General features: G+C 37.6%; 1 protein-coding gene across 1 annotated transcript; it reads left to right on the forward strand.

The window, feature by feature from the left end:
- The first annotated feature begins 132 nt into the window (after positions 1–132).
- Positions 133–18,478, forward strand: LOC111502863 (corticotropin-releasing factor receptor 2). Its single transcript, XM_023157026.2, has 10 exons — positions 133–230; positions 1,941–1,970; positions 3,013–3,189; positions 6,050–6,215; positions 6,646–6,768; positions 7,536–7,802; positions 9,319–9,534; positions 9,590–9,797; positions 17,012–17,195; positions 18,073–18,478. The coding sequence occupies exons 1-10, from the start codon at positions 162–164 to the stop codon at positions 18,202–18,204; spliced, it is 1,572 nt and encodes a 523-aa protein (XP_023012794.2). The 5' UTR covers positions 133–161; the 3' UTR covers positions 18,205–18,478.
- Positions 18,479–20,816: the final 2,338 nt, after the last annotated feature.

Genomic DNA, 20,816 nt, shown 5'->3' on the forward strand with positions numbered 1-20,816 from the left:
TTTTTGGATGAGTTGACGTAGGTACACTATCCGGATTTCGTGGAAACAATATTTAAACTGATAAGATTATTTGTTTAATGATCTTGAATTTTCAATTGTTGTTCGAGATAAAACTAGATCACACTTTTTATTTCCCAGTAAACAATTAGCGGAGTGCAAGTATGTGCAGTTTAAGGATTTATTGTGTTTTGTTAACAACGATTACCCTGTGCTTGGCTTCTGCAGAAACTGTGAGTATTTTTCAATATAACTCTGATTTCCGTTAGTTAAAAGTTATAAATGCGCACTGTGAATGTAGAGTGCTAAAACAAAATTTTGTGATTTTATTATGAATTACAGGTATAGGCGGGTTTATAATACTTTACAGATTTGTTTGAAGGTGATTGACAATGTTTCATGATGAATTTCACTAGTTCGGACTTCCATTTTCTGATATATAAAATGATTTGAAATACCTGAAACAACTAAAAAAGAAGAATTGAAAATGAATAGCTGAAAATAACAATTATATTAACCAAAATAAACCTGAAATGAAATAATAATGTAATAAAATACAAGTAAAAATAGAACAATTGAATAAATAAAAATAAAGAAATGAAAAAAGAAAATAAAAATAAAAAGTGGAGAGATTCCAAGTCACGTTAGTTCACGACGTTTCGCTTGTTAGTATCTACCATCGTCTTCGGGTGATGACTGGACTGATTCCTCCGAGAGATGACTATTTATAGGTCGTTCGAGTACTTTCACTTATCCCCGCTTTTCATTTTCCGCTTCACTGGTTCCTTGGGAGATGACCGTTTTGGCGGAAGTTGGCCATTTTTCGCTTGCTGATGGGTTTCCATATGTTGCGTATTTCTACGCTCGCTGTGTGTGCAACACACACAGCGAGGGAAAACCAGCAAATCAGGAATAGCAGACCATGTTTGGACCCATCAACACAACATCGAGTGGTCCCAAGCTGAGATCTTGCACAGAGCGGAACATTGGTTTAGGAGAAAATTCAAGGAAGCCGCATACAACATGTATGCATGTATCGCGAACGGATCACCAACAAAAGATACATACTTGTTAAAACTGATATCTTTGCTTATCGTTATATGTATATGTGTGTATTATACAGTGCATTCTTTCAATGTCCCCCCCCCTTTTATCACATTAATGCATGAATACTTTATTTTTAAGTGACATTGACAGATGAAACTTTCAAGATGGCGACTGGGCGCCTTCTGGGAAAAAAAATTAAATGGAATGGGGGGTCTTGTATACATCTTTTTGAAGCTCCTGACAAATGCCCTGTATTCGAATAATCAATAATCCAGATCGCAGAATCTGATTCCGACTAGATGGGGCACCGTTACATTTCGATGCAACTTTGTGCGAGTTTGTGCCCGCTAGACCACCAGATCTCAGCTCATTAGACTTATTTCTATAGGGGTTGATCAATCTGAAGTCCTAATAACATATTTAGTGATATTCACGTCGCGAAAGAACAAATTACGCAAAAAATTAGAACATACCACTTGTTGTGTTATGAAATGTCGGAGACGAATCAAATGCTTGAGTGGATCATTTTCCAAGGATTAGTGGATATAATTTTGAACATCTTCTGTGAATTTTCTTGGTTTGGATTTGGTGGTGTATCTAGTAGCCACATTACGACAGTTCATTTCATATTTTCATTATGTATATTATTCGGGTATTATTTTGAAGAAATCATAAACATTTTCGAGTGGAAGACGAATGGTGAAGTTGATTTTTCTCTCGTTCGAAAAAGTCGAATAGCTTAAGGGGAAAAATACTTCATATAGAACACCAGAGAGGTGCCACTAGAGTGACTTTGAAATATCTTTTAGTGAAACCTAGAACCCATCAAAAAATACAAATTCCGTGACCCATTACATAATCTGCACAACAATCAAATACTTTTTGTTTTGTTCCAGGCAGACCCGGAAGACAAGTGCCCTGCAGATGTGAGTATAATTTGTTCAATAGAAAAAGTATTTAGAGTAATAGTAAGAGTACGGCTCTGCCGTACTCTTACCTCAGAGAGCCTCATTTACCTTTGACATTCGGATACTGGTTCTTCTGTGTGGCATCTTTGTGAGGGCAGACGTCATTCGAAGTTCAGCCAAATATTACTATTGAGAATTGGATGCCAAATTTTCTGTTTTTGAGGTTTTGGTTTCAGCAAGTTACGTCGCAATGGAAGCTGCAGCTCCTTTTATCTTTATTGATGTTGGATCGAATCTTTTTGTCACACTGTTGAGATGTTTGCATATGCCATGGCTTGCAGAAATTCAAATAGGGTGTTTTTTGATTTGATTAATCCAAAATCTGAGTGACTAGGAGGATAACAACTTTCAGTGTCTCAGTTTTTCTGGTGAATCATTATTTATAATTTTTCGTTGCCTTTTATTCTAACAAATACACTCACCTTTGTTACCCACCCTCATTTTCCGTTTAAGAAAGTATAAAAGCTACACCTCACGGTTTGATCTTCACAAACTGTATTTGCAAAAGCTACTGTGATAGCAAAACAAATAAAAGAAGAACATGAAGAAAATTGCTGTCTTGGGCAAGGTAAAAATTCCGCAGGTACTTGACAGGTACTGCAAAGGACAAAACACAATATATTAGAATGGTTATACTGAACCAGGAAGCCAAGAATATATAGAAACAGTAAGAACACGACCTTTTCCTAATGCATTTATGGAAACAAAACTCTGGGAAAGTTATCTCGTAACCTCCAGTGCAGAGATGTCATAACTTACACTAGAGTTTAGAAAAAATGAGCTACTATTCTCATGCAAAGACATAGTCTCAATAATCACCAAGCAACTTGGTAAACATTTGTATTGACCTGCAAGATCACCTGATTTAACGCCTTCGAATTTCCTTCCATGCGGACCACCTGAAATGTGCGTTTCATGTGAACAAGCTGGTTCAGGAAGGACCGGCTCTCCACTTCTTTAGTCCAACTTTGACCAATCATTTTCTCTATGTTTGTTGTAGGTTGCTCCCAGACAATGTCGTCTTCGTGAATCCTTATACGAATACCACCTTTGGAACTATTTTGCAGGGTTTTACTGCTACAACTATACCAACGACGCCAGATTACTCAAAAGATACAAATATGAGTCGTATGCGGTGTTGTGCAGAAATGAACCAAAAACAGTCCCAGTTGCTATAGTGAGTATAATAATAATGATAATGAATTGAAAAGGTAGATATTTCAGGGGTGAATGATTCGAAGAACTTTGTATAGAAGTGTATAATTGAGAAATCATTCATTTTAGGGGTGATACGTTTTTCTATAAAAAGGTGGGAAGCTATAAAGGTATATTCCCAATGTTGAAAATTTTACTTGAAGAGGCTGAATTACATTAATAGGTATGTCGGCATGTCGGTTGCCTTATGCCATGCAATTTTTTCGTAAATTTTTTACCAAAAATTTTTGGACCAAAAAATCCGTCGCATGAGCATTGCTAGGGAATTGTTAAATGACGTCAACGACTATCCAGATTTGCTGGAGACGGTCATAACTGGTGACGAATCATGGGTATATGGTTATAACATTGAAACCAAATTTAATCGTCCCAATGGAAGAGCCCTGGAGAGCCAAGACCAAAGAAAGCACGCCAAGTTTAATGAAATGCTAAGGTTTCGCTCTTTGATTACCATGGCATAGTGCATCAGTTCTTGCCACATGGTCGTACGATCGTAGTTTGGAACTGCACCCTAACGTTTCGCTAGCACGAGTGGCTGGCTTCTTCAGAGGTTTGGTGGTACCGATATAAATATTCTATGCAAGGCCCGAACACCAAAATGCAATATAGCAAAAAGAGAAATTGTGGCTATGAAAATTCTGAACTCAGATGAGAAGATTTACCTGCTGACCAGGGAAATATCACTGTGCTCTTGAAAACAGATGAATATATCGGAAACATTGAAGAACTTCTCAAACCGTCCAGCTATCGCAAGCTAAAAAGAGACCCAACACAATCAAGGTTGCGGAATACGAACCGTCTCATAAAATCATCATCATTGCCGGAAACCACCCAGAAGACCATTCTATGAACCGAAACCATCTCGCCAAAGGTTCGCCTACGTATTACTACACACCTAGCATCGCTTCTCTAGCCTCATGTTGACAAAAACAACCTGGTACATCAAGGATTCGACAGACTTTGTGGGAACGATTAAGATTGTAACGTTGGAGCCAGGTTTTATTCAGGTCAAATTGGACGTTGTGTTCTCGATCACCAACGTTCCGCTTGAAGATTTATCAAGAGAGATAGCCAACCTGTTTCCTAGTTTCCGAGCTCTTCAAGGTCTGGCTAACGGGGAATTACTTTCAATGGAAAGAAGATTTCTGTGAGCAATTAGACGGTATAGCGATGGGAAGTCCACTCAGCTCGGTGATAGCCAACTTCTTCATGAAGCAATTAGAGAAGTAGGCAATCGACGTTTTCGATTTCAAACCATTTGGCTACGATACATGGATGACACTTTCGTCATCTGGAGACATGGGAGGGACAAACTGACCTATTTCTGGACCAAATAAATGCTCAACACCCTAGCATCAAGTTCACCATGGATACTGAACAGGAATAATGGATGGTGTACCGAAAACTGACACATACGGACAGATATCTGCATGCACTGTCGAACACCCCGATAGAACGTGCCCATAGAATATGTAAACCGGAACACCAACAAGAAGAATTGGATCATCTTCAAGTGGCTTTAAGATCGAATGGATACAGTGTAGTTGAAATAAACGAGACCATGAAACTTAAGACTTTCACAAGTCGAAATAGGAAAGAAACTCAAGCGGTTGCATGTGCATTTCTATCGTACATCCCTAGGGTTGACGACAGAATTGGAAAAATCTTAGGAAAGCATAAATTAAAAACAGTGTTCAAACCCATCAGGAAAATACAACAAAGCCTGAGATCTGCGAAAGACAAAAGAGATCCCCTATCAGCTGCGGGGGTATATCGTATACCATGCACCTACGGAAAACTGTATATTAGTACCACCAAAAGATCCATGAGTACAAGGCTGAATGAACATCGGAGGTCAAATAGAGAAATCGGCAGTAGCCGATGAAGAAGATCACACGATACTGTTTGAAGATGTAAAACTACTCGCCCCCGATCATGGATACCACAGTCGGCTTGTATGGGAAGCCATAGAAATCCATAAACATACGGAAAACTACAACAGAAAAGAGGAGGGGGTAACGCTTAACCGGATTTGGAATCCCATACTGAAAGATGCTGAAGTGGCAACATCGCAATGCAATGTTACTTCGGCCAATGCATCAACAAGAGAGGCGGACTACCTGAGTCAACATAAATACAACCTGAGAACTAGAAACCACCCTGTCATCGGTGAATTATCTAGATAAATAAATCGCTGAAGGAGCTAGCTACTCGTGCTGGCTGGCGAAACGTTAGGATGCAGTTCTACTGTTACACTGAAAGGATTATTATCTTGGAGTTATGCGCCGTTTGCGATAAGCGATACGAAGGAAACGTCCAATATTTTGGAAAAACTATTCATGACTTTGGCAATAACGCCATAATCATGCCTTAGCCACCGTTTTCACAAGATTTGGCCTCCTGTAACTTCTCCATGTTCCCAAAATTGAAGAGAACCATGAAAGGATTGCGTTTTGCGGCGATTGAGATGATGAAAACCGAATTGCTGAATGAGCTCAAGTACATATCATATAATAATTGCTTCGAGAATTTTGAGAAAAATTAAAATTCATCTTATTTTTTGAACAAACCTCTATTGATTTCATTAACGATTATTACCGAATTCTGATGTGTATGTCTGAGTTTGTGTATATATTCAAAGGTGATCATATCACTCCTCAACTTCGAATTTGAATAACCCCCCCCATGCACGAGATTTTTATATTTCATGGGTTCACAATATTCATTTACGAGAATGGTGAATTGGATGTAAAAATTATTATTATTATCATTATCTCATTATCAACACCAGAACTATGAGAGTTAATAAATTGTTGTTTCAGATTGATGAAAAGACATCTGTATTCTATGACTACACGAATTCCACAGCGATGCACTACATTCAAAGATCCTTCAAATCAGAAATCCTCTTCAAAAACTTTTTAACTTGTTGTCGAGAAGCAGTTGATTGTTGCAAACATCATATGAATAATGACAATATCATGCTGAGTGAGTATGTAGTATAATTTGTCCATTAACTCATCAATTTTTTATTATAATAGCCATCCTGATAGTAAAAAGTAATAAATGCCCATCATTAATGCAAAACGTATCAATAAACAAAGTTTTGTGATTTCGTTATGATTTGCCACAGCTGGTATAGGCCGATTTATAATACTTCACCAGTTCCACCCTGTTTATGTATCACAAACAAAATATATATGAGTTTCTGGCGTGCGTTTGGATATTTGATCAAAAATATTCGCTATAGCACATATTCCGTTTCATAGATCAAAGGAGTCTAGTGTCACTCAGCATGCCTTTTAGATAGCGTCACGTCGAGAAATGATATGTTTGTTCTGGTGTCTGAAATGTGCGTGAAATCCATATAGTCCTGTTATAATTTTAGTATTTTGAAGCTATTCGCATTCTTCTTCAGATAGTACACACTGCCCTGCCGTTTGGGATGCTTGGTCCTGCTTTCCACCAACTCCTGTAGGAACAATGGCAAAACTTCCATGTAGTGGCCAAGCCTATCAGTCGCCAGATGCAGTTTGCCGATGTGAGTATATTTTGATGCTCGTGTTGTACAGAACCAGGTGATACCCAACAATAGCTTTCTTAAGCTTCCTGAACATTCTTGCTTGAGAAAACTTTTGTATAGCGAAGTACGTGTCGCGGATTATGAAGAACTCTTTTAGTAAAAATCTTCTCAGTTAGTGATGTTTTATATTTAGTATAAGTATAGGTCTTTGGGACCTGTTCACTGTGTAAATTCAAAAGACTTATTGGGAAAAAGCAAGAAACCAATATATTGCTTTGCTGACCAGTTCAAACCGCGAATTGCGGTTTGAACTGCTTGACTATCCGCCTTATTCACCAGACCTAGCCCCAAGCGACTTCTTTTTGTTCTCTCATCTAAAAATTGCGCCCAAAGGACATATATTTTCGTCGAATTACCTTTGTGAACAATTATTTTGCAGAGGAGAAAAACGAGTACTATTTGGAGAGGTTACAGTTGAAAGTTGAAAGGAAACTATGTTGAAAAAAAATACTAATAAAATGTCTTATATCTTTGTCAGGTCAGGAACTTTTTAGATCACTCTCGTATAACCTCCACAAGAACAAGATCTATAAATAATAGAAATGCAACTTTTCGTTCTTTTTTCTGTTCTGTTGGGTTTTGTATAGATTTCATTCTGTAAGAAGTAACATCATATCTTTTTCCAACTCGTCCTATCGTTTCAGATAGTCCTGGTAGGTATAAGTTAGTTATTTTGTAAAAAATCGAATTTCAAATCATTGTTTTCTTATTACTTTTCTTTGCAGTAGAAAGCGAAAAGGAGTGTATCCAGAATGGAGATCATGCAGACTGGATATCTCAAACAAATTATCAAACGTGTGCCATAGCTCCAATTTATAGAAGAAGATATAATTTCCACATAAAGTTCTTGGGAACTTGCGTTGTGTTTTGTATTCCTGCTATCGTCATATTTCTTGTGTTTGAGAAACTTCGAAAAACCACAAGAGTGGTTCTTCATCGAAACTTACTGATAGCAATATGCGTGAGGAATGCGATGACGATTATGTCGAAAGGTATGTGTAAACAATTTATCAACTATCTATCAAAAATCTACAACTAGATTGTGTTTAATATGAAACAGTAACGAACAATGCGAAATATCATACTTGAAATCGTCATAACGTTTCAAGTATATAAAAACTGTTCCTAACTATACTTTATTCATCCAATTTCCTTTCCCTATGGAATATTTCAGAAAGAAAAAACTCCTACATTATTGAATAAATACTTTCTCCTAAAATATTGTGATGTCACAAGTCAATGAGAATATTGACATCACTATACTACAGGCAGACAAACTTAAGGGGAATAATGACACTACTATACTACAGGAAGACAATCTCAAGAGGAATACTGACATTACTATATTACAAGCAGACAAACTCAAGGTGAATACTGACACCACCATATTACAGGCAGACAAACTCAAGAGGAATACCGACATGACTATACTACAGGCAGGCAAACTCAAGGGTGATTCTGACATCACTATACTTAAAGGCAGACAAACTCAAGGGGAATAATGACACTACTATACTACAGGAAGACAATCTCAAGAGGAATACTGACATTACTATATTACAAGCAGACAAACTCAAAGGGAATACTGACATCACCATATTACAGGCAGACAAACTCAAGGGGAACAATGATACCACTATAATACAGGAAGACAAGCTCAAGAGAAATACTGACATTACTAGATTACAAGCAGACAAACTCAATGGGAATACTGACATGACTATACTACAGGCAGACAAACTCTAGGGGAATACTGACATCACTATACTACAGGCAGACAAACTCAAGGGGAATAATGACACCACTATACTACAGGAAGATAAGCTCAAGGGGAAAACTGACATTACTATATTACAGGCAGATAAAAGTCAAGGGGAATACTGACACCATATTACAGGCAGACAAGCTCAAGGGGAATACCGACATGACTATACTATAGGCAGACAAACTCAAAGGGAATACTGACATCACTATACTACAGGCAGACAAACTCAAGGGGAATACTGACACCACCATACTACAAGCAGATAAGCTCAAGGGGAATACTGACACCACTATACTATAGGCAGACAAAGGCAACAAGACTGTTGCCTTTGTTTAAACGGTTTAAACTGCGTCTGGTGTTTTTAGTTGTTCGAAGTTTCGGGAGCCACTATTCTCCAATTATTCAAGTCATAAAAGTAAAAACGGTGATATTATTGAAATTATTACCATAATTTTTCAATAAAACCACTTTAATGTAAACGCCGGCTCATATTCAATTCATTAGGTTGACTTATATAGGTTCGTACTATAGATTCTATCAAACCACTTCTAATCCAATATTTCCTTTTACTTCATCTGATATGATGATACTTTTTAACCGTTCTACCCCTCAAAAAACATCTGCCATTCTCAAAAATATAGACCACTCATAAATATCTAACTAGTTGATATAGACCATTATCTGATATAGATGCCATTTGGAGTACCATTATATCTACAGATACTTTATAACTATAATTTCAGAAATAGTCCTTATAGATGCCTTGAAGACCTCTGCATACACCCATCATATAATGGACAATAATGGAATAGGATGTAGGATATTGGCATTTCTGGAGACCTCTTCAATAAACTCAATATATGCCTGCATGATCTTAGACGGCTTCTATCTCCACAAGGTTATTGTAAGAGCTTTCGCCAAAGAAATCAAGATGAAGCATGTTTATATAGCATTAATAGGTGAGCATTTTGACAACTATCATGGTAGATAGGTTGACTTGAAGACTTGTTTCAGTGTTGACTTTTTCATCAAGCATACCTTGGGCTATCGCGATGGCTGCATTAGAAGCGAAAAATTGTTGGATGGTGGATATTCATAATCTCCAGTGGATTGTGGATGGATACCGAATAGTTATTTTGGTAATTAACACCATATTTCTGATGGACATAATCAGAGTTATGCTCTTGAAAATGAAACATGGGGGAACAACGAGACAAACAATGTGAGTGAATTAATTGACGAGTTACTGATAGGCTCTTGGACAATAAGTAGATTTACAGTAATCTACAAAGTGGATGTTATCAATGGTGAACTGTGTGATCAGGTGTTTACGAAACGGAAATTATAATAATGAAAATACTAGTCTTTTGGACCCACTTTGCCATAACATCTGGTCAGGCTGGAGTCCAACCAAGGTGGGTCACTTTCAGAAGGGGTATATTTCAAGATTTCACGGTGATTCCCTCAGTCGCCTTCTGTTATGCCGTTATCCTCGAACTCAGAAATACTTGAGGGTATAACTGTAGCACCCCCAGAAACCGGAGGCATAAGGTCACCCATTTGTTTTATATGGATGATCTTAAACTTCATGCCTCTGGAGAGAAGTATCTCCATCAGTCTTCGGGGGTGGTGGAAGAGTATACGCTTGCTATTGGTGAGAAATTCAGGATAGGTAAATGTGCAATGATTAATTTCAAAAGAAACTCGTGCTGGATGCCGGAGACTGTTAAACTTACGTCGGGTTGAACAGCGCCACTTACAAGAGGTAACAGTGAAGAACTTTCTCCGCTGCAAGTATCAGCACAAATTCCGACAGATCTGGTCATCGGAACTGTCGGGAAAGAACAAAGTTGCTGCAACGAATATGCTTGCCATTCCATTCTTACTCTACTCGTTTGGAGTAATGGAGTAGACTCGGGAGGAGCTGTATAGATTTGACGTAGATACCTGAAAAATGATGCACATTCATAGGAGTTTGCATCCCAAGTCGTCCATTCCACGATTGGAATGGAATTTGGAATATCTACATGACAAAATGGTCCCGGATGGAGCCTGTAAAGTCGTCAGGAGTATGGATCCCCTTCTCTTCATGGTCCGCGACCATGAGAGAGCAGGAATTGGAGCATTTCTCCTCAGGGCAGCTGCCCGAGCAGCTGATGAACTCGGTTCAGTTTTCGACACTGAACGAGGTAAACACAACTCTGTCCCCGAGTTGGAACCCGCTCATATAAAAGCCGCAGAGATTACCTCACTTCTGCGGAAACACAAGGATAAGCCAGTACATGGGGTCTTCTTCGATAACATTGAAGACCTTGAATCATCAAAGCGCCTGACTTTCGCTTTCTTCAGGTCGAGTTGGCTGAAGTCGGAAACTGAGGGGTTCATCATGGCTTACCAGGATGGGTATGAAGGTTCCTGCTATCAGCAGGTCTCGGCCTATATCCATCGACATAACGCGGCCATTAGAGTACTATATTACCATCTACGGCACTCTTACGGTATTGATGAGACACCGGTGTTGCCCTACGCTCCGGGGGATATTGAATCCGTTGTGGGAAACGAGAAGTGCTGAACTTATTGGAACTGTTCGTTCCCCACCCTCAGGCTCAAACAAGCTAATAAGCCTGATATAGTCCTTCTCGACCATCAGAGCAAGACGATGTTAGTCGAGGAGTTTTCAGCTCCTGGCGAGATGAATATCTATTTATTTATTTATTTATTTACTTTTTACTCCTACAAACACAATATTGAATTGTAATTAAAAGTAAGAGAGATAAAACTACAATAACAAAATAAGCTTAAGAACTACTAACTAAAATAAAACAGAACAGTAAATATAAAAGGAAACAAAAAAGAAATCAAATAAATTATCGCAATTTTTAAAATGTATACAAGTACCTATAAATTAAGTTACCCAATACCTAGAAATTAATCCGGCTGTGAGAAAAAGTAGGCCCTTATCTCTTTGGCATTTGTTTTAGTTAAAAGATCCACGGTGCTATTTTCAGTTAAAATGTTGCAATGATTTAGCATACGGGTGATTGGTGAGTTATCGGAAAGGCCGATAAAGAATATTCTCTTGTCCTGTCTACGCAGGTTTACCTTAGGCACCAACAATTTTACATAGTTGACCAGAGATGATCTCTTGTACTTTACATTATTAATTATATAGTATACAAAAAGAACATCCTGTAATGCACGTCTGCTCTGTGAAGTAACAATGTTAAATTCCTTGAGCATGCTTCTGTAAGACACCATAATGGGATAGCAGCCATAAATTTTGACATAAAGATATCTATGAAATCTTTTTTGAACTTTTTCAATCAAATCTGCGTTGGTCTCTCCCTGTGGTGACCAAATAACAGAAGCATACTCAAGATGAGGTCTAACTAGAGCATTAAATAACTTTACAATACACCCAACATCTCTAAAGTTTTTTGTAATTCTAATAACAAAACCAAGAATCTTATAGGCTTTGTTGACAATATATTCATAGTGAGTGTTGAATTTGAGGTTGAATTTGAGGAATATCATCCGAAGAGAGGAGGAAAAACGGATAAAATATTGAGATTTTTCTCTTCGAACTCCGCAGACCAAATCCAGACCACTCTGTGAAGAAGATTGTTCTGATTATTGGAGTCCTTGGTGGAATGATGTCCTCTCTACTGTTGAATCTTGAAATTATACCGGCTTGCCGCACTAAGGCAGAGATCTCAGCGGGACAGATGCAGAAGACTGTCATTCTTGGCTCACTGCGCTTACTCAGGGCACATGATTCTCGGACCCAATTATCACTCACCCCACGGTGTGGGGAGTGGTGGTTGGTTGATAATGCTGGCGCGCCCTGTTGAATGTATCTTGGCTTCAGGGGTTAGGGTCTGACCAGCGCATACAATGGTAAAAAAATAATAATGATAAATCGTCTTTATTAACCACATAAAGTACAATTGAAACAAACCAAAAGAAGAAATAAACAACATTTAGTATGAAGGTGAATAGGCGGAATATTAGCCAAGGCTGTACCCAATAACATTTTCTTCAATTTCCTGGAGGAAAATAATTTTCAGAGAATAATGACTTATCTAGTGCATTTTGTTTGAGCGCCATTGTCAGAACTGAATTATTTTTGATTGACTAGATAAAAATAGAAGTTTCAATGAAAAAAAAATATGGACTTTGAAATTGGTTGCAAACAACATGCTAATTACACATAACAGGCCGAAACGATAATGGATGTTCATGAATTGATTTATTGATAATTTATATTGCAACATGAACAAACCAAAGAACATCACCTTCAAGACTATTAGCATTTGCATGTTATTAGCTGGATAAATATAGCTACATTTTAGTAGTAGTTCAGGTTCAAATACACTGCTCAGTAATGAAGAGAATTTGAGTTGGTTCCAAATTTTTTGAGGGCAAGAATAAATAATGAGAGGTAATGAATATAATACAATGATGCTATGCAATGAAGGTAGGGAATATAAAATATCATAATTAGATACTCAAAGCTATCTTCATTAAGTGGATCCTCTATATCTCCTTCACTCACATTCGGAGGCTTTATATTACGAAGCGGATGAAATAACATTAATATGTCTTTGTTAATTGAATAGAACTGGCCGACAGTTGATGAAAATCTTGATTTTCACTATAAAGGGTTTCACAAAAACCGCGCCACGTGTTTCGCTATACAATAGCTCCCTCAAGTGCTTGAGGCGACACGTGTTTCGCTATACAATAGCTTCCTCAAGCGCTTGAGAAAGCTATTGTATAGCGAAACACGTGTTGCGGTTTTTGTAAAACCCTTCATTGTGAAAATCATACAATGAACTGTAATAATTAGTTTTAATATATCTTTGAACTATGTTCATTACACGTAATTTACTCCCTTCTCTTTGCATTTTCTGTTTTATTACGTTAAAAAGGGCCCCCAAATACTCTTCTTATGAATTTTTCTTATGAATTCATGAAAAATTCAATGTTCAGTTATAACTTGATATAACTAAACATCTGAAAAGTTCAATAGATATATTATCATTAAACATAAGATCACAAGTTGGGTTGGGTTAGGTTAAGTCTGAAGTGAGTGGGTCTATTCGACCCTCCAACGTAACCCGCAAGGGTTTATTGTGGCTCACATCTATTCACACTCGACCAAATAAATCCAACTTCTCAACGAAGCCGATTAGTTTGTATGGTGAGTGTTCTTTCAGGTCAGATGGTTAGAGTACGCTCAGCCGATTTCCACCAAACCTTTTTTTAGGTTCAGTTATTGGATCAGGAGTTGGAGAGTTGGGAAGCTCTCGCTCCTGATCTAAATTTACAGGAAGGTCAGTTGGAGTCATAAGCTCGATATCCATCTCCTCTGTAGACTCAGCGTCAGAAAGAATTTTTAGGTTCACTCTGTCCGTAAAAGTCCCAGGAGTAGCTAGCAGTGATTAGCGATATACATCGATATTTTTAAATATCGATATTTGGGAGTGCCAATATCGATATTTGAGTATCGATACTGAAGAATGATATTATCGACACCAATATCTCAATTTTCCTAATATCGAAATTTCGATATCGAAGTCAAATATTATGCAACCAACATAACAAAAATTGCTTCGCCACTCTTGTTGAGACTAACACAACTATTAAAGACATCCACACTACACATCCACAGAAACACTATTTTCGAAGGCAGGACAAACATTGACAGCAAGAAGGAACCGACTGAGTGGTCAAAAAGTCAAATATTTTTACGCAATGCAGCGTAGATGAAAACACTTGGAATTTGGTTTAGAATTTCAGCAGTGTTGATGAAAATTAAGCTTTCATCAATTCCTTTAATGATTTTTCTTTTCCAGTTGAATAGGTATTTGTGTTTTGGTTTCAAAATTGCATGAAAAGCGAAGTTTACTTATTTTCAGGACTCCTTTGTAAATTATCTAAAATTACCTTATAGTTATTATAACTTTGTTTGAATTATTCTCAATATTGAAAATAATAAATATCGATATTATTCTTTTGATATATCGGTAATATCGATATTGGTTAACGATATTAATATCGATATCGAATATCGGCATTTGCTTTCGATATCCAATCACTAGTACCTAGGGAAAGAAGGTCAATCACGACAGAGCCCCATGAAAAGGCGATGCTACGACGAGAGGGCGCCTGGTACCTCGAAGGTTCCGTAGAGACAGCTCTCTCAGGCTCAGTGTCACTCATCCTCTCGACACGGATACACACACCTTAGGATCAAGCCATCGTTGGGATGCCATTCAGTTAGGGAATAACAGAATCACAAGCGATTCTGTCATTCTCGTATCCAACGGGGCTACGTGGAAGCAGGCATTCGATGACCAGTTTTCTCAACCCCCACATCCCAAGCTAACATACTCGCCAAAAACAGCATGCACAGTGGCTCAGGCAGTGAAAGATGAGCAAGGACAGCCAACCCGCCATAGATTACAAGTTAGGGTGGCCATGAAATATAAGATTGTTTAAAAAGTTTTGTTTTGACTACGAATCCACTTTGAACCAACACGGTACCAAAACAGCCTAGCTAGCTTGAAGTGTTCGACCTACAGTAATCTCGGACGAGGATTTGAAGACCCTGGTGTAGACTGAGCCACCACAAACGATGCGTGGGACGGCGGAAGAACTGGGCCTCAGATCCCATGCGGTTTCATGGTTCAAAACGTATTGGAAAGGTATGTTCTTCTTTGCTATTGCGCCACCAAAAGATCCTTTTTTGATCGGATCGTTACGTGTGATGAAAAGTGGATCCTCTACGATAATAGGAGACGTTCAGGACAGTGGTTGGACACCGATAAGCCGACCAGGCACTTCCCAGAGGCAAAAATCCACCAAAAATAGACCCTGGTTAGTGTATGGTGGTCAGCGACTGGTGTGATTCACTATAACTTTTTGCAACCGGGCCAAACCATCACATCAGAGTTCTATTGTTTTCTCGTTAATCGACTACTATTGTCACAACTCTGTACTCGCTTTGCTAATTATGAGAGGAATTATCGCTGTTCCACCCAACCCTAAAACTGAATAAAATATTTATTATGATAAAAGCAAGAAAAAACGCACAGGGATAGTTGATAAAATAGTTAAGAACCACCAAAAAACTCACATTATACTGCTACCCAGCAGGAGATGTGTTGCATTCTTAAAATGCTCTGGAACTGTTTCTGATCAATGAATACTGAATGAATTTCTCAATACTTTCTGTTGATGATCTTGTCCTCTCTCAATATTCATAAAGATGCTGAGGTTGCAACTCGGCTCTGGTCACAGTACTGTGGTAAAATGCTCAATACGCATCCGTGCAACTTTGCGTATTTGGAGATTGTTTTATATTTCCATATCCTGTTATCGTATCAATTTTGATGTCTATGAACTTGGAATATAAAAGATGGAATTGTGGATACTGAGTGTTTTTGTGTTAGAATATTGAAGTTGAAACGTCTCTCAATTCATGTATTTGCCTAAATGAATTTGAATTATTTCATGACTATTTTCCATATTCGACACTATCTTTTCAAGCACTTCCATATCTTTCTCACCGGTAGAATCTTCACCAATTAGGACCAGGCAAAAATGGCCTTCGTCGACTTCATCGAATCCCTAGCCCACAATTTTCATGCTGAATGAATCAATCGACTTGTATTATGTTGGTAAAAGTGCACTGATTCAAACGGCGTCAATTTTGAATTGAATGTGTATTCATACTGAGATATTTCAGTTCAAAATGAACTCATGAAAACTGACAAAAGCTTCGATTTTTCACATAATCATTTTACCGATTTTGAAGTTCTCATGCATCGACTTGATTTCACCCACCCCGTGTAGTATCAGGGTGAGCGGAGGAAGCAAGGAAGGTTAGTTCTGGTTGGGAAATAGACATAATTTCATTTTCCCTCGTATGATGTGTATAAGTCAGACAAGATTAGGTAATCTGTTCGATGCGATGTGAATTAGTCTGGGATACATTTCCTCCCATATATTGAACAAAAATGAACCTGAGTGTAATAAACAGAGTGTACTAACTAAAAATTATCACCTAGGTACTTACTTTGATTATCACCCTGTACAATGAATTTACTTAGGATTTCTTCCAACTCACACGCCTGAAATATAAAAATTCAAAATGTCCAGAATAAACATACAACCAAGTCGTAAATATGGCGCAGTCAATTATACCAAATAGATAAGGAAAACTGATAATAAACGACAGCCTAGATAAAAATATTTTCGTTCTGATGCTATAATATTCCTGAGACTTTAGTGTCTATTATTATGTCCTTGTACTATAGCATAATTGAATTTCATAACTTCACTCCAAAGTTGGATAATAACTACCTAAAGTTCTGTTTTTTGTCTGTTGACTATTGTCCATTCATTAAATGTTTTTTTTTTTCGTTTCAGGGCAGCCTTCAGAGCGACATTGTTTCTCATTCCTTTGTTTGGCCTCCACATTCTTATCACGGCCAAAAAACTTGTCTATGACGATTCTTGTGCTGCGGAGGATCTTTACGATTATGCCAGATATTCAATGGAATCATTGCAGGGGATACTCGTCGCCATTTTGTTTTGTTATGCCAACAAAGAGGTGAGACTTGGTGCTAATCGGTTGTCATTTTCTTCTTTCATCTTGATTATTTCATTTTATTCAATTTTTTGTATTTTCATTAACGCTAGGCGTTACACATGATGTGTAAAAGCAGTGATTCCAACAAGACGGCACAACATATCACACAGCACGTGCCACAATCGATTTATTGGAGGAAACGTTTGGTAACCGTCTAGTTTCACGGTTCGGAACCGTGAATTGGCCTCCAAGATCGTGCGATTTAACGCCGCTAGACTATTTTCTGTGGGGAATTGTGAAGTCGCTGGTCTACACCGACAAGATTGACCATTTGGAGGACAATAACTGCGTTATTGCTGATATACGGCAACAAATGTTGGCAAAAAGTCGAAAATTGGACCTCCGGATTAGACTACGTCCGAGCAAGTCGTGTTGGTCATATGTCAGAAGTCATATTTGAATTATTATGCCAGTAGATTCTCTTTCGAATAGACTAAATTTCATGTCGATTTAAAAATGCATCTTTATGTTTTATCAAATGGATGAAAGTACTTATCTTTGTTTCGAACAATGAGCCACTCTCCAGTAAATCCATTTCAATCTTGAAATTTCCAAGAAACAAGTTATAACATTATGGGGCCCTACTGCGGTTTCGTATAAAACCTCCAATTCCATTTGAAAATTCTTGGGGGGGATAACTGTCATTTTAAAAACGTTGAAGAGGGAAATTATATTTTCGTGTCAAATTGCGTCGTTTTTAAATGCCTTAGAAAATATGAGAATTGTCGTAATTTATGATTTTTCTTCAACATCCTCATTCATGTGAGTTGGTCATTCTATGAATTTATTGTGTTCTTACTTGAAATCTCAGCGATAATTAACGACACGCATTTTTTAGGTGAAAAATGAATTGAGAAATGCGTACAGAAAGTTGGCTATACATCTGAACCAGAAGTACGGATGGAATATAGGAGGGGAAGCTATCTATAACAACAGACGAGCCACCACAGCTACCTACGTGTGCAAATGAGGTTCACGAAAAAATATTTTTCCCGATGTTAAAGCAATACCTAAATAGAGACTTTTGTAAAGACTGCTTCAAAAACAACTCCAGAGTATGTTTCTGTCGTTTGAATGACGCTGACTGGTTTTGTTTTCCCGTATTGAGGGCTCATATTTTTTTCATATAAACAATTTGATATGATCTGAATTGTACACGGACATCTGCTAGTTGTGAAATTTTTCGCCAAGTATGTTGATGACATAAGTTTTCAGTCTGTTTTAAAATATATTGAATACAGAAATTAGGTGTGTTATTTTCCGCTTGGAAGTAGGCAGATTGAGACCCAGGTGTCAAGTCACAAAACCCTCACACCTGAGGAGTAGGTAGATTGAGACTCCAGTGTAGTCATACCTCCTTGAAAATGAAATTCAAAATCGTAGCCGAAACGTTGAGTAATTGAAAACACCAGACGCTGTTTAACCCGCGTGACGGGGTCTCTCACTCAAAAATCAAAATGGTTTACTTTCGTCGATTCTTCACGAAAAAAATAGTAATTGATATACCTTTTTGAATTAGTAGGTTTGATGTACCAATCAGTTCTACGGATTAGTCATGTAACAACAAAAGGAAGGGTGTTACTATTCCCAGTTTCAATAGCAAATTGTAATTTTTGATCAAATAGAAATAGAGACTAATAACACCCTTCCTTGTCGTTCCTCCTTTTCAAGAAAGCTACTTCAATCTGGTAGACTAGCTTTCTGAAAATGCTTGACTTGAACGATATACAGGGTGGGGCACCGAAAACGAAACAGATCGAATATCTTCAAAACACATGTGTTCTGAAAAAAAAGCAAAAACACCCCGATTTTTAATACAAGGGGGACATCTTCCTATCATAACCTCAACTGTGACATATCGTTGAAAAGGTAATTCCATATGGAATTCAGCCATGTCAATTTTAGCTACCTAACTTTCGATTTTGGCATCTTCTTGAGGAAAAAAAAGGTTCCATATTCCAAATTATGATACTTCATTCGCAAGCTAATTTGACATAAATTCGGTGACAATGCATTATGGAGTTTTTGTAGGGAAAAAACAAGATGGCGGCTTCACAATGGCGGCCAAGATTTGCAATTATGGTTCGATTTGATTCAAAATTGTGGTCAATTCACGAAGAAAGAACAATAATTGAAAAAATTACATAATCCAAACTTCGCAAACTACTTTAATTCACAGTAGATGCTCAAAGTGTTCGTCATGAACTGCCATAAATGAGTATAAGTTATTCTCGAAACGCCGTCTGACGTTTTTGAGCATTTCTGAAGTTTTTTGTACCTATCATACCTTTGTAATAACAATTGACTTACTACGCCTATGTATTGGTATAATAAAATAACCTTTTGTTTCAGTGCTTATTTGTGTCAGTTTCTTGACAGTAGTACATCAGGTACATTAACGAGTGAAATAAAACATGTTTTTTTTCTATTCAGGATAGGGTAGATATAATTGAATATTATTTAAAAAATAATGAATGTGCCAACACAGCTAGTAGAATTTTCAATGAGCAACACCCAAACAAAAACGTACATCGTAAATAGGTTTTGTAACTAATTTCAAAATTTTGACAAACGGGATCTTTGGCGAATGAAACACGTCAAATAGAAAACCCAGTAAGAAACGAAGCAGTAGAGGTAGCAGTTTTAGGACAGATTTCTGCGGATCCAACTCTTGGTACACGAAAGCTTGCCGAATTATGTGAAGTAAGTCGACGTAACGTCGGGCGAATTTTGAAAATTCACAAATTCCATCCATACAAAATTAAACTGGTTCAGGAACTTAACGAAGATGACTTTGATCGTCGAATGAAATTTTGTGAAATCATGAGTGAACGTGCTATACAAGATCCAAATTTCGTTTTCATTATTTGTTTTTCGGATGAATGCAGTTTTTATCTCAACGGGATTGTTAATCGACATAATTGTCGGTACTGTTCAGATTGCAATCCAAGAATGTTTCACCAAGTACATACGCAATACCCACAAAAATTGAATGTTTGGGCTGGAATATTTGGCGATCGCATTATTGGTCCATTTTTTCTACCAGGTAACTTGACTGGGGATATGTATTTGGAATTACTCGAAGATACCGTTGATCCAACATTAACGGACATAATAGAAAACGATAACCGATACCTTGAGGATCACCTAATATTCCAACAGGACGGAGCTCCTCCACATTTTGCTGCAGCCGTTCGTCAGTACCAGGATGAAAGATTTCACAGACAGTGGATTGGAAGGAGAGGAAGCATTGAATCCTCCCCGATCTCCAGATTTATCCCCCTTAGATTACTTTTTGTGGGGCCATTTGAAAAGTAAAATATACGCCACTCAGCTAGGTTCGTTAGCAGAGTTACGTCAACGTATTATTACCGAATGTTGTCAAATAACCCTAGACATGCTCCAAAACGTCAGAAAACGTTTTGAGACGAACTTATACTCATGTATGGCAGTGAATGGAGAACACTTCGAGCATCTACTATGAATCAATGTGGTTTGGAATAATCTTAGTTGAAATGCACAATTTTTCAATTTTCAAGGCATGTAATTTTTTCAATTTTTGTTCTTTTTCGTGAATTGTTC

Source organism: Leptinotarsa decemlineata, unplaced genomic scaffold (genome assembly GCF_025532065.1).
Source record: "Leptinotarsa decemlineata unplaced genomic scaffold, Ldec_3_MD MMD2_tig00026361_RagTag_RagTag, whole genome shotgun sequence".
Taxonomy (NCBI): domain Eukaryota; kingdom Metazoa; phylum Arthropoda; class Insecta; order Coleoptera; family Chrysomelidae; genus Leptinotarsa; species Leptinotarsa decemlineata.